Genomic DNA, 15,000 nt, shown 5'->3' with positions numbered 1-15,000 from the left:
GAATCAGCCGAGAAGCGGCCGTGTCCGAACACGCGAAATAAATCAGGCGCACACCACTCCGCTTAGCATGCTGATCACGCCCGCGTCGCCGCTCGCGGCTGTGAACGGCAGGCACCAACGGCCTCCGAGCGCGACTGTGCGTGCGTAGGCCTGCGCGCTGCGTGTGTGTGTGTGTGTGTGTGTGTGTGCGTGCAGGGGTGGGGGGGGCTTTATGTGCTTCTACATGCCTGTGTCTGCGCATACGTTCATGTGTGTGTGCGTGTGTGTTTGTGCATGTGTGTGCGTATCTGATAGCCGCTGGAGCCTGTCCAGGGTTTCCGTGGCGACCACACAACACAGCGAGGCGGAGAGAGGCAGCGAAGGGCAGGTCCACAAAGCGCGCTGAGAGGACATTAGCACAGGAAGCATGGGTCAGGGGAACGAGGGAGGGAGGGAGGGGGGAGGGAGGAGGGGGGGAGGGACAGGAAGGAGAGCGGAACGATCCCGCAGCCCCTGCCTGAGACGTCCCGGCGTTCGGCGCGCCTCCAAAGGGCCGTTACCTGCGTGTGTCCCTTGGTGGCGGCTGTCAGAGCCGGCCGGGTGCGCGGGGGTGTGCAGGCACGGTGTGTGCACTGGGTCGGCGAGCAGGGTGTGTGCACATCACATCTGTGTCCCCCGGGGAACACGCTAAAAATACAACGCTTCCTCAGCCTTCTGGTGTCTGTGTAGCGTCTGTCTGCACTCTGCCACAGTCCCTCCGGCCCTCTCCTCTCCTCTCCTCTCCTCCTCTCTCCTCTTTTCCTCTCCTCTCCTCCTCAAACATTCCCCCATTACACCCCATCACAGAAACACACACACGCACAAACACACAAACTGACACACAAACACTCACACATGCACTCACACACACGCACAAACACACAAACTCACACACACACACACACACACACACACACACACACACACACACACACACACACACACACACACACACACACACACAAACACACACACAAACACTCACACACACACACACACACACACAAACACACAGACACACATAAACACTCACACACATAAACACTCTCTCTCACACACACACACACACACACACACACCAGTTACACCCAGCTGTGTCCCTGCTCCACTTCCTCTCCCAGCGACCTCCGGCTTGCCGAGCTGCAGTCCAGGAAGGAAGAGACAGAGAGGGAGGGAGGGAGGGAGGGAGGGAGGCGGCCCAGAACGGAGGCAAGAAGAGATCAGAGAGACGGAGCAGGAAGGAGAGCTTGCAGGCTGTGGGGGCAGCAGTGTAGCGTTCCCATTGGATCTCTGATCAGATGGTTGCTGGTTCAAATCCTACGTCAGGCAGTGCTGTTGCACCTTTGGATGAGGTGCTCTAATGGAGTTTTCCAAACAAAGATTTTGAAAAGGAGATTGTCCAGGAAAAATGTTTTTTCTGGTACAGAAACGCACATCAATGCAATGGGCTTTGACTGGAGCCTCCATCTCCTGAGTGTGACGTGTTCCAGTGAAAATGCAGCGGAGCAGTGATATGAGACAGGAAGCTTTACATATGGCGAGGGATACAGGGATCTGCAGAGTAAATCAGTGAGTTTATTTAAACTGCCAAATGCCGCTCTGTCAGGCCAATGCCAGTGATGCAATAATTATATGGTGCAGTGATTGGCTCATGAAGCGTGAAAAGGGAAATGAATGGGCCATCCAGATGACGTAACGATCAGTGAATATGGGCATCAGTTCTGCGCAACATGACACTCTGAAACATGACCCCACCCGACACCTGTCAGTTCAGTTCAATTCAGCTCAAATTTGCTCTATTGGTAGCTAGTACGTATTGAAATGTCTGTCAAAGCCGTAGCAATAACAATAACAATAACAGTAACAATAATCGCCCTCTCTCTCCAGCTGCAGGTCGAGGTTTCCGATTGGTCGCAGCCTCTCGACGGATGGGCGCGGAGCTTGATGGGGAGGGGGGTCAGGGCGTGGCCCGAGGGAGGGTGGCACAGCTCATGAAGAACTTCAACGGTCCCAATGGCACGCACGCCCCACCCTGCTCCAAGCCCCCCGTCCCGACCAAGCCGGCCCACCTGCAGGTGCACGCCTCCCCCTCCCTCAGGTAGTGCCCAGATGAGGGGCATACCCGCAGAGACTGTTCCCCTGACCCCCCTCTCAGGACACCCAGACAGGATGCAAACGTGGGGGCGTCCAAGCACTTCTTCCATTAACTTATTTAATGTCTCCGATTGGATGCTTTTAGTTTTGGAAGTGGTAAATATCAAAGGATTTTATTTTGAGAATTGTGTCCTATTTTACACTGTGTGTTTTGGTATTGGAGTACTGTAAACTGTTCTCAAGATGGCAAGGAACACCAAAGAAAGAAACTTTTTTTTATATTCTAAGTGCTAAGTGAATTTCACTGGTCACATTCAGTTATTTAGACGTTTCATATCCATTCTTTTTGTACATTTTAAAATACAGTTTCTTGTCTTTTGTCTTTTCGTGCATTTTGAATCTAGAATTTATTTTCTGTGGCTACTGCACTGCTGGGTCTCTCTAACGCTTAACTCCAGAGCCGATCTGGAAACAATTCACAAATGTTTCGCTTGCCTTTTCTTGTGGACCCTGGAAGCGACTGATGACCCGTCGGTACCTGCTGTCTCTGCTCCTGAGCAGCGCCGGTTCACGCACAGGCGAGGTTCTTTTGACAGGCAGGGGAGATCCATTCACAAAAAGCTAGTGTATCGCTAAATCTGACAGAGGAGCCCATACCGCTGTTTAACTAAAGATAAAAGTGTCCACCGGGAGGTTTTAAAGCTGCTCTGGTATTCGTCGTCAAATTTTAAAATGGGGCGAAAAACGTCCTTGTTCTCGGTTTGTGTTTTATTAAAATATACATACTTGCCACCGTAGCGGATTACCACACCTAACACTGGACCGTGTGAGATGGAGGTGGTGAGAGCTCACGCAGCGAGAGAACCATTACCTGCCTCATCTGACGCGTGTGTGATTGATTGTGTGACTGATTTTCATAATGATTGGCTTTTGGAAATTACACGACAAAGAAAACTCAAAACAGAGTGCAGTAGCGGCACTGAGTTGCGTCCCCAGGTAGCGGCTGGCGCGGCCGCGGCGCTGGAACGCAGAGCGACGCTTCTTTCTGGCGCATCCGCAGCTCCTGGTTCGCATGATCCGGAGCTTCCTTCCTCTCCCCGTCACTCAGGTGTTACGTCATGTATAGTCATATCATTTACATGCTCATTTACATTCTTAATTTCAGTGGCTGTATTACCGAGATCATCGCTGGTTCTGTAATGTCAGTGTCCTCCCCGTGAGAACGCACCGAGAAATATATTTTTACATAAATTGCACATTAATGGAAAACAAAAAAATTATACAGCTAGGTGCAGTGCAGTTTGGGCATTTAGTGAAAGGCTGTTGAGTGGGAATATCCATGTGGTGATATGTGAGTCATCAATCAATCAATCAGATTTTATTTGATGTTGTGCACTTAATTAGGGAATCATTGGAGTTTATCTCACAGAAAAGTCCCACACGTTAAAGCGGGCGTCAGGCGGAAATCACCCCCTGCGTTTCAGGATTAGAAGCGGTGAGATGTGCAGTATTCAGGATTGGATGTCACTGGGGAGAGGGGTGTCCTGACAGCGCGGTTTGAGGCAGACTCACCCACTGGGATAGCGAGCTTTTTTTCCTGCGCTAATTTATGTTTCTTGTCGTGCCAAAGTGTAATTTATGTGATATGAAGGTGGCATTGGAAACAGGAAGGTACAGCTCTCTCTAACCACACTTACTCTACACAACCTGAAAAAAACACCCTGAACTCTGAGTGCAAGGCCACTCACTTAGACACACACACACACACACACACATACACTTACACACATGCACTGCACATGCACTCTCTCTCTCACACACACACACACTCACACAAACCAGGGCTTCCTGATCTGTCTCATCAACAGCGTTTCTGTGAGGAACAGTCAGGTGAGAGTAAGCGAGCTGTGTGATTGCCAGCCTTGCTTAGTCCTGACTGCATGGTAAACACTGCAGTTTAAGGGCAGGGATTAAAACAGCGGGGTAGAAGATTTACTCTGGAAGAGCAGGAAAAATCAGGGGGTATAAGATTTACTCTGGAAGAGCAGGGAAAAGCAGGGGGTATAATATTTACTCTGGAAGAGCAGGAAAAATCAGGGGGTATAAGATTTACTCTGGAAGAGCAGGGAAAGGCAGGGGTGCTTAAACTGTAGGACCACGCTGCGTCCAGAGGAGAATAAAACTCTCCACATGCCTCCTCTACAGTGCATCCGCCGCTCCTTTTCCTGTCACCTGACCGTCCGCAAATGGCGCTGTCTGTCACATGACTACTGCTTGCCCAATCTCCCGGCTCCTGTGGCGGTCCCTGCACTGGCTGTGTGGGTCACTCTAAAACAGCTGCCAGTTCTGTCTTTATTTGCATGCATTTTTCCTTCTGCTCAGGTAGCCTTGGGAAGTGCTTTGCCCTCAGTAGTCCCACAGATGCGTGGTTTCTTTTTCACGGTTGGACAGAGGAGGGTGTCACAGGTTTTTTGTACGTTTATACTCCTCTGTAAAGGCGTGTGTTGTGTGCGCAAAGTATGACCTGTGGAGTCAATAAAGAGACTGGCCCTCCAGACTGTGGTAATGTCATCAATGAGTGGGTGGGGCTTTGTGGATTGGGGTGGAGTTTGGGGGGTGGGTGTGGTTTGGGGGATGAGGGTGGGGTTTGATGGGTGTGGGTGGGGTTTGGGGAAATAGGGGGTGAGGTTTTGGGGATGAAGGTGGGATTTGAGGGGATGGGGTGGGGTTTGAGGGGACAGGGTGGGGTCTGGGAGGATGGGGGCAGGGGTGGAGCCAAAGCAGCTGGTGAGGGTTTGAGCTGGTGTTCTCTGCTCAGGGGATTAACGCTTATAGACTCAGATCGCCGTTGCCAATTTGCTGCTTTAGTCACTTAAATGTAGCAACTTTTTGAGCCGTCAGCACCTTTTTCTCTCTCAGTGAGTGCCTGCTGACAACTTTAGCCCCTCCGCAGATCAGTTTGGAAACTTTGCAATGCGAATCAATTTGAACGGCACAGATATTTTTACACCCGCAGCACCTGTGTGGCGTTCGCTGCAGTTTCTCTCCCTGCCGAAGCTCAGCGTCGGCACACGTAGCAGGCTTCTGCAGGGCCCGGCCCTGAGTCTGCTGCACAGGCACCGGCATCATTGATTTACCGAAATGTAATGCTTCTGCGTTCGTGTAATGAAGTCAATGTGTGTGCATCGGTAATGTAATCCGAGGTCGTCTCCCACCAAATCGAGCTGTCTTTACCGAGATCTAGTGAGGAAAATTTGCCAACAGTGGGGCAGATTCAGGCTGAAACTCCGTCTATGCATGTGGCAGATTGCCCCTCGTTCCCCCGCCCCCGAGCTCATTTCTCTCTCTGCACCTCTCTCCTCTCTTCTACACACCTGTCTCTCTGCCCCCCTCTCACTCCTTCTCCTTCTCTCCTTCCTTCTCTCTCTCTCTCTCTCGCTGTCTCTCTCTCCCTCTCTCTCTCTCTCTCTCTCTCTCTCTCTCCCTCTCTCCCTCTCTCTCTCTCTCTCTCTCTCTCTCTCCCTCTCTCCCTCTCTCTCTCTCTCTCTCTCTCTCTCTCTCTCTCTCTCTCTCCCTCTCTCCCTCTCTCTCTCCCTCTCTCTTTCTCCCACCCCTACACTGCAGCTTTTTGGGGCCTGTGTTGGTGTACTCTCATGCGTGCAAATGTCTTTGAGAGACAGCAAGGCTTTATTTTCATGGCTGTTTGACCACTGCAAGGACAGCACTCAGTAATGTTCATCAGAAAGCGATGTTTCACAGACCACGCAGCCAAAGATGATTCTGCGTGACTGTTAACCTGCCACAGGACCCGTCCAGGTTCTGATATTCTCCATTTCTTGGGGTTTTTCCATTCCTTACGATGCAGATCTGCGTTATTAACTCCTTTCGTGCCTGACAGGTGTTCTTTCTTCAATAACTCTGTGATTGGACTGGAGCAACGCTCAGAGAAACCTGCAATTTAACTGCGTGGTGGTGAAGAGGCTGGACTGACCAATGAGCCGGCAGGGAAACGGTCACGTGACCTCCTTGACAGTTGACTGCTGCTAATTAAGAACATAAGGGCATAGGTTTGATTAGAACTGGCTGTTCAGCCCAACTCAGCATGTTATCCTAGTCGATTGCGTGTACTCCAGCGCTGTTTCCAACCTGGTCTAACACTCTGAGCGTCTCTGCCTATTCTACAGCATGAATCCTGGCAAGCTATTTCAGGAGTTCAAAAAAATGCTTCCTAATGTCAGTGTGAAATTTAATTTCATCCTATGCTCTCTTGTTATGCTGACAGAACTCATCTTGAAATAGCTTCTGTAATCCAATTTGTTAATCCCCTTTAAAAAAAAACCATAAAAGCATCAATCAAACCCAGTGAGTCTCCTTTTGGTGAAGCGAAGGCCTTTAAGGGCCGAGTGTGGCAGCTTCTCTACATAGCATGTATGTTTGATTTCTGGAGCCAGTCTTGTTGCTCTTCTCTGGACTTTTTTTTCCGAAAAGTGCTGTTGATCTCACGGTGTTGCGGTGCGTATTCTCAGATCTTATCTGCATTGCTTTTCCTTTCACCTGTGAGACAGGCATGAATAGCATGAAATCAAGATTCAAAATACTGCATTTTATTCCTTAAATGTATTTGAAATGTTACCATTCGTCTCTCCCAGCGTCGGTGCATTCATTGACAGTGACTGGCACAGGGTGGTTGGCTAATGATTAAGAACACTGTGATCTCTGAGTGCTGTTTACTGTTTTGCCTGCAGTTGATCAGCGAATGTTGTTTTCTTGTTTTTTTTTTCTTGTGCGCGTCTGGCTAGCGGCTGGAGGAGGTTGTTTTGTCTGCTTTTACCTGGCTGCTGTGCATTTGGAGTTTTTTTCTGTCTGTCCCTAGTTTTTTTTTATTGTTGGGGTGTTTTTCCTGAGCTCTTCTGTGAAGGGAGGTGGTCTCCCTCTCCCTCTCTCTCTCTCCCTCTCCCTCTCTCTCTCTCTCTCTCTCTCTCTCTCTCTCCCTCGCTCTCACTCGCTCTCTCTCTCTCTCTCTCTCACTCCCGCTCTCTCTCAGAAACCCACAATGGCCGTGGCTGTTTCCTGGTGCACTGAGACGTTACCGAGCAGCTTCCAGGCAGCACCCCCCCCCCCCGCCTCCCACCCCCACACTCCCCCAACAGCACACACACACACACACACACACACGCGCATGCACACACATACACCGCCAAGCGATCCTCAGATGAGAGATAAAAAGAGTCTGTTGTGTGCGGGAAAGAGAAACGGCTCGATTTTTTCCCCTCTTCTTGCGTACACAGGGGGGAGAGTGGAAAAAAGAGAGAAAGAAAGAGAGAGGAGAGAGAGAGAGAGGATGGAGCGGGGGAAGGTGGTCCGCTGATCCCCGCTCTCGGTGACCCGGTGGAGCCCCTGGGAAAGACGGCGCGGGGCCGGACCATGTGACCGCCCGGGGCAGGACCGGCCTGCCGTGCCTCTCCTGCATGATTAATCTGACTGAGGGCGGAACACTGGGGGCAACGGGACTGCAGCCGGCCTGCGCTTAACCCTCTCCTCACCACCGACACACACACACACACACTCACACACACACACACACACACACACTAACCCTGCAGCCGGCCTGCACTTAACCCTCTCCTCACCACCGACACACACACACACACACACACACACACACACACACACACACACACACACATACACACACACACACTCACACACACACACACACACACACACACACACGCACACACACACACACACACACACACTCACACACACACACACACACACACACACACACACACTCACACACACACACACACACACACTCACACACACACACACACTAACCCTGCAGCCGGCCTGCGCTTAACCCTCTCCTCACCACCAACACACACACACACACACACACACACACACACACACACTCACACACAAACCCTGCAGCAGGCCTGCGCTTAACCCTCTCCTCACCACCGACACACACACACACACACACACACACACACTAACCCTAACCCTGCAGTGGGCCTGCACACACACACTAACCCTAACCTTTACCCCCTCCTTACCAGCAACACACAAATATACACATATATACACACACACTAATATACAGACACGCTAACCTTAACCTTTACCCTCTCCTCACCAATAACACATGAATACATACATACATACACATACATACACACACTAATATACACATACACTAACACATTCACACACACACACGCACTCACACTAATGTACACAAAAACACAAACACACACACACACTCACACTAAGGTACACAAAAACTCAGACACACACACACACTAATGTACACAAAAACACAGACACACACACACACACAAATACCCACACACAAAAACACATACAAACATAAACACATACACATAGTCATGCATACACACACACACACACACTCACACACACACACACACACACACACACACACACACACATACATACACACACTCAAATAAGTATACAAATACACAGGTATCGCACAAGTTCAGTGGACACAGGGTTAGCTGTGAGTGCAAACTGACCATTTCTTTAATTTCATAATTTAAACATAATTTTAAACATGCAGCCCCACCCCTGGACTTTGTGAGCGGAGAGGAGTGTTGCCCTCCCCAGGGAGACAGCGTGGCTCCGCTGAGGTCTCTGGTCTTTGACATTCCACCTTGACATTGTCCATGCTAAATAAATCAAACGAGCCAGTGCAGGAATGTGGGGGAGAGTCCAGGGCTGTGATTGGCCAACAGGTGAGTTAATTAGTCATCAGACGATCACCGCTTTGTTTGCGTGGGGGGCCTTCCCTTCTCGCCGTTGCTAGGCTGCGTTTCATCCTCAGATTAGAGAATTTAGACTCATCAGATTCTTTCCCAGACAAAGACACTGAACTGTGATCCGCTAACCAAAGTTAAACATTAAAGTCAGCGAACAGAGCAAGATGGAGACTAGCCCATGGCTGAGTCTTTAATCCCACACTGGTTCCTCAGGCCCTGGACACTGCTCTGGTGGCACAGTGTGCTGCCAGTTGGATAAATGTACGATTTGTTCTGTTTCTGTTTTTTGTTTGTTTTTAGAACTGGGTGTTTTGGGCCTGTCGGGTGAGTGTAGCATGTTATAAGCACTGGTTCAGTGTGCAGAATTCAAGATGTCTGGTCAGAATGGGGAGATATGGGGGTTAGGCCAGGACTGGGTGTTGGGTAAGACTGAAGTCCTATGGGTGTTTGGTCAGAGTGAGGTGTTTTTGGGTGTCGGGTGAGAGTGCTGTGGGTTGAGGTCACAGTGGGGTGTTAGGTAGTTGGTCCAGCGGGCAGGTTTTGGGTGTGGTCAGAACAGGATGTTCTGGGAGTTCAGTCAGGATGGGGTGTTGGGGTGGCTGGGTGAGGTTTGGGCGTCCCAGGTCTCGGATAGCGATTGCCCACACAGGCTGAGGCCAGAGTCTGGCAGACGGAGGGTTAATATCCTGCAGTCCGCTCCGCATTAACTGGAAAGGAATGAAGTGTCAAGCGTGTTCTCACCGCAGCGAGACGGTCGAAACTCTGCCCCCGCCCCCCCCCCCCCAGCTACCTCCCACAGCCGTGACCAAATTATTTTCCTGCCTCCCGAGACTCGCTTCGCCAGACGAAATCTGCAACACCGAATCACTGCGCAAACACGCAGCCTCTGCTGTCTCCCAGCGTCTTTCCGCCGCCCCCCGAACAAAACAGGGCCCTTTTTTTACAGCTCCGTCAGGACTGGCACGTCCGCTTCCCGCCCCGCGGACCCCGAGATGTCCTGCTCTGAAAGACCCTTCTGTTCGTTTTTTTAACTTTCGTTTCAGTTGTTTTGATAAAGATCTGCAAATATGGAGAATTACAAATACAGGGTTTGTTTTTTGACAATTAAGAATTAAAAAAAAACTGTAAGAGAAAGAGAAAGTAGTGGAGGAGTGAAAGTAAACGCCTGTGTCGGAGAAGAAGAAAGGGAAATGAGAACGAGAGAGAGGAGGGGGGAGAGAGAGAGAGAGAGAGAGAGAGAGTGAGTGAGAGAGAGGGAGAGGGAGAGAAAAAGGGGTGAAGATACCCCCCCCCCCCCAGCAGGCCCCACAGCTCTGCCAAACTGCTTTAAAAAAAAATCTCTGTTTTATTTATAGTGCGCCGTATCCATGGCAACCGGAGAGGTCAGGAAAGCTAGGCCTGCGCTTCACCCTGCTCCAGGGGATTAGGATTTCACTGGGGTCCTCAGAACAGAACAAGGTGGGCTAGCGGCTCGGCTTCCAGCCCGGGACTGGTGGGAAACTCACCCCCGGAGAGGAGGGAGGGAGAGAGAGCGGGAAAGAGGGAGAGAGAGAGGGAGAGGGTGAGAGAGAGAAGGAGAGGGAGAGGGAGAGGGAGAGAGAGAGGGAGAGAGGGAGAGAGAGAGAGAGAAAGAGAGAGAGGGAGAAGGAGAGGGAGAGGGAGAGAGAGAGGGAGAGTGAGGGAAAGAGGGAGAGAGAGAGGGAGAGAGAGGGTGGGAGAGAGAGAGAGGGAGAGAGAGAGAGAGAGAGAGAGGGAGAGGGAGAGAGAGAGGGAGAGAGAGGGAAAGAGGGAGAGAGAGAGGGAGAGAGAGGGTGGGAGAGAGAGAGAGGGAGAGAGAGGGAGGGAGAGGGGGAGGGAGAGGGAGAGGAAAATGGGAGAGCCTAGAGCCCTGGGAATTCTCTGGGTTTACAGGGAAACGCACAGAGAGGAAGAGTGAACACAGCTTTAATGAGCTGCCCTCTGCTTCAGGGCAGGGTTGTGTTTCTCATGCTATTTATTTATTTATTTACTTACTTACTTACTTACTTATTTATTTAATTAATCTTGATCTAATAGGTCCAATCAGCCCAACAATCATAAACAGGACATATGAAATCAAGGTCACAGGTTCTGGATGAAACGAAATAAATTAATAAATGAAAGACACTCCCCACAATCTGACACTCCCCCCCCAACCACGATCTCTGAGAATATGTCGGTCAAACTGTCAGCTTGATTCCGTTCTGAAGACCTGAAGAACGGGATCGTCAGGTCGCTCAGTTTGGTTTCACTCCACAGTTTCTGCTTACTGTTCTTGGGCTGGGTGTCTGTGGAGCCTGCGTGTCTCAGATGGTTCAGGGCCGGGGATGACTGTGGAGACCTCTGACATCACAGAGAGTCCGGGAGAGTAAAGCCCGTTTCTGTGTGAATAACAGTCCGTCACAGCCGTATGGATTTCCACTCCCTAAACCCCACTGCGCCTCTTACAGGATATGTTGAGATTTTCTTCACAACGCTCTGGAATGGCAGTGAGAGTCTTCATAACCCTTTATACTGCCTCAGTAATGCCTTTATTACTGTGTTATAATGAATAATGAACAATGACTCAGGCACTGTTTGCTGATTATAACCCCATACTGAAACACATTATAATAAGTATGAATTGTGTATCCAAATGTAATAAGACATTGTAAGGATCACGGAAGAGATGAAAGTTTTGGTGATTTGTTTCTCAGGAAAGCAGCAGTTCTGGACACACATCCCAGAATTCCTGTGCTTTTGGGGGGGAATAAGAAGGAGTGAGAAGTGTGCAGCAGAACTACGCAGCGGCGAATTTCTGTGGCCTCGTTATTCTCCGCGTGCGAGAGCGCGCAAGTGTGAGCTGTTCCAAATCCTGGCGTGGGAGCCAGTTGGAGAGAGCGGGGGGGGAGAGGAGGGGGGGTTTCGACACGCTTTCCAAAAACAGCACCACATGGGTGTGAGGGCCTTGCGCTCCAAGCCGAGGAGACCGTCGCCGTTGCTAGGAGACCGAGAGGGGTTTTTTTTTTTTGGGATGTTCCAGCCCGCGCGGCGTGACCCTGAGCGGGGGAGCGAGCGGGAGGAGCAAGGTCTCTGGGCGCCGGCGCTCGGCCCGCGGTGCCAAAACACGCAAGGCCCCCACAGAGCTCCCGCCCCGCCCCTCTCCCCGAGTCCCTCTGCCTCGTCCTCGCCACTGTCTCTGTCCCCTGCGTGAGCGAGGACCTCCCGAGCGCTCGCCGTCTCCGGGAGACAGTTGGTGTTTTTGGAACGCTGTTGGCGCTGTTGCTAGGAGACAGGCGGCATCAGCGGCAGGCTGTAGGTGTCGGGCCAACGGGCTGATGCTGCCAGGGCGGCTGCCGGTGTCGCCGGGACACGGGTGCCGTTGCTAAGCGATGATCCGCATCACCTGGGGGTGGATTCTTTCATGGATGATTAAACGCGACACCGAAACGCGTGAGGTTCGTACACAGCCTCCTCCGCCCCGCATCAGTCACACGGCCACAAGAGTTACGCTAATGGCCGCAGTGTGGCATAGCAGTAAGGAGCAGGACTCATAAAGGAAGGTTGCCAGTTCGATTCCCCACTGGGACACAGCTGCTGTACCCTTGGGCAAGGTACTTAACCCACAATTGCCTCAGTAAATATCCAGCTGTAAATGGGTAACATGTAAATAACTGTAACCTATGGAAGTCGCTCTGGATAAGAGCGTCTGCTAAAATGGCAATAATGTAATGCAATGGGCAGTGACCACCACAGAGTGCACTATCTACATCATAAGTCATCAGCATGACACTCCGATCTGACATGTTATGGTAACGTCACTGATGACTTGGTTGGCAGTGAAGCACATCTGTGATATGCCTGTGTCTTTATGAAGCGTTTAGCGACTCCGTTGCAGTTGTGTCTGCAGCTGGAATGGTGAACAGCGGTAACATCTACACGCTCTGACCTTCCCCCCTGATACTGTGGTAATTGTGGTAAAACCTGACTGCATGTACAAGCAGGCTGTATTAGAGTTAAAGGCCTGGTGGCAGTCTGTGCATCTGCAGAGGGAGAAGGCCGGGCGGCGATGGAGGTCTGTGGCGGTATGATCTCAGGGGGTGAAAACAGCTGACAGCACATACAGCCGTAATGTCTCCCACAATGGTGCTATATTACAAGCAAGGCACTAATGACTGTATGTATCTATGCAGATACATGTCTAACCCTAGTGAATGTTGTGTGAGTCAATCTGGATATGATTGCCTGCCAGATTAATACATGTAAATGTAAGGCTTTATATGGTGCTGATAAACCTTTGTATGTAGGACCATTTTTCTCACACTTTTGATCAGTTTTCTTTTTCCCACGTTTTAATGCAGTTTGAAATATGCTGTCAGTGAGTTTTCGGCAGGAGAATTTTCAGATAACCCCTGCGCAGTTAACCAAACCTGGATAAATCAGATCTATCTGCTGGTATACAGAAGCCACTTACCACTTCCTCTTTACGTCAGCCGTTCAGAGCATCCCTCTTCCACCCCACGTCCACCCTCCCCCCTGTTTCTGATGTCCAAACGGGGGGGGGGTCAACAACCTCAGCCTGAGGAGCCATTAATTAGAATCCAAGCCAAAGATCAGTCCCCCTGCACCCACACCGCACAGACAGCCTCCACACTTTCCAACAGATGCACTCACACCGTATGGAAGTTCATGTTATTCGCAGGATGAACTGCCACAGACTGTTCTGTGTCACTCTCTAGTTTTTGGGCACAGCAGCAAACACAGCGGGTGAACCGAGAAATCACGCAATGGAGGAGTGAAAGATTTTTAACCCTCTGCACCTCTCTGTCACGCGTGTTTTTCTGTAGAAACGTCGGTGTACACAAGGTGTGCTTTCTAATCCGCTGAAAATGATGCATCTCTCCGTAAAAACCCGCTCAGAGATGATGGCGCCACAATGCTCTCATTGTTCGCCGGGCAGCTAACTAGCTGTAATCACAATGTTCCGCATTTGCTAAGCTCACTATATTCGCTTCACTTTTGTTTGTGACGGCAATTTACTAACAGAGGTTATTTCGCTAAGGTAATTATAGCTCACCAAAAATACAATGCACCTCCCCTTTGAAGTTAAGATGGGCGATGAGAGAAAATAGCAGTTTGCGACGCAGCAATAAGTCACTGGAGGCCGTGGTGTGACGTGAATATCGCCGTGGCCAGGGGTGCTCCATCCCAAACGCCACGCAGTGCCAATATTCAGGATGTACCACAGCCTGTAGTGCTTTATTGCTTTGATAAAGCTGATTTTCATCCTTAGATGTGCTATCCCCTTGTCTCTGGGGCCTTAGCTGGAACAGGGAATAGGCTAAAACAAAGCTCTTTCTTTCCCCTGTACAGCCCACAGCCTTTTCGGTCATGCTGTTTTTCATATTAAAAATGATTTGGCGCAACTGACTCCGCTTAAATGAATGGCACTTCAGCGGTTTTCACATGCTGAAAGGGAAAGCACCTGGAAGCACACAAAGGTCAGAGGTCAGAGGTCAGCATGCAGTGCATATCTGGCTCTGAAAGAAAGCGTACTGCTGCTGTCGTGAGCAAAGCTTGAGGAGCCGGACCTGATGCTTCTCTCTCTGCTGTGGTACACCTCGTGCCTCTGCTGCTGGAAAGGAGAAATAAATAGCAGCAGTGGTAAATAGCAGTAGCGCTGCATTGGCACCAGTGCTGCTCCTTGTTTTTTTTTTTGTCGGTGAGAAGTTTTTTTTTTTTTTGAGACGCCGCACTCTGACAGGACATTGATTTGTTCCCTCCCCTCCAGCGACTGTTAGCAGCAAGGAGAGATGTTCCTGGAACTGGATTTCGAAATGAAATTTTCCCAAAAAAAAAAAAAACAAAACAAAAACAAAAGTGTAAAACTGGGTTAGTTGCTGGTGGAGACAGAGTCTCTGCAGGAGGACCGGGACAGGCCCCTCCCCTAAGAGCAGCTCGCAGCTGATTGGACGGTCCCCGGCTGTATTTATAGGGGATGTCTCAGGAAGGCGTTAAACTGTGTCCTGGGAACAGGGGCTCCACACAGCTCGGCCCGCAATAGCAACAGCAGGCTGGACCTGGCACAAGCCATCCTTCTACA

At 50.4% G+C, this 15,000-nt stretch overlaps 1 protein-coding gene across 1 annotated transcript in view; it reads left to right on the top strand.

The window, feature by feature from the left end:
- The window catches only part of zgc:100829 (uncharacterized protein LOC445149 homolog), a 23,673-nt gene extending 20,454 nt beyond the window's left edge, over positions 1-3,219 (top strand). Inside the window, exon 8 of the mRNA XM_036525254.1 lies at positions 1,906-3,219. Within this exon, the coding sequence (XP_036381147.1) occupies positions 1,906-2,120 (215 nt within the window). The 3' untranslated portion in view covers positions 2,121-3,219. The remainder of the gene's footprint in view (positions 1-1,905) is intronic.
- Positions 3,220-15,000: the final 11,781 nt, after the last annotated feature.

The sequence above is a fragment of the Megalops cyprinoides genome, chromosome 3 (assembly GCF_013368585.1).
Source record: "Megalops cyprinoides isolate fMegCyp1 chromosome 3, fMegCyp1.pri, whole genome shotgun sequence".
NCBI lineage: Eukaryota > Metazoa > Chordata > Actinopteri > Elopiformes > Megalopidae > Megalops > Megalops cyprinoides.
Note: the sequence above shows the minus strand (reverse complement) of the source record. Positions and strands in the feature narration are given on the sequence as shown.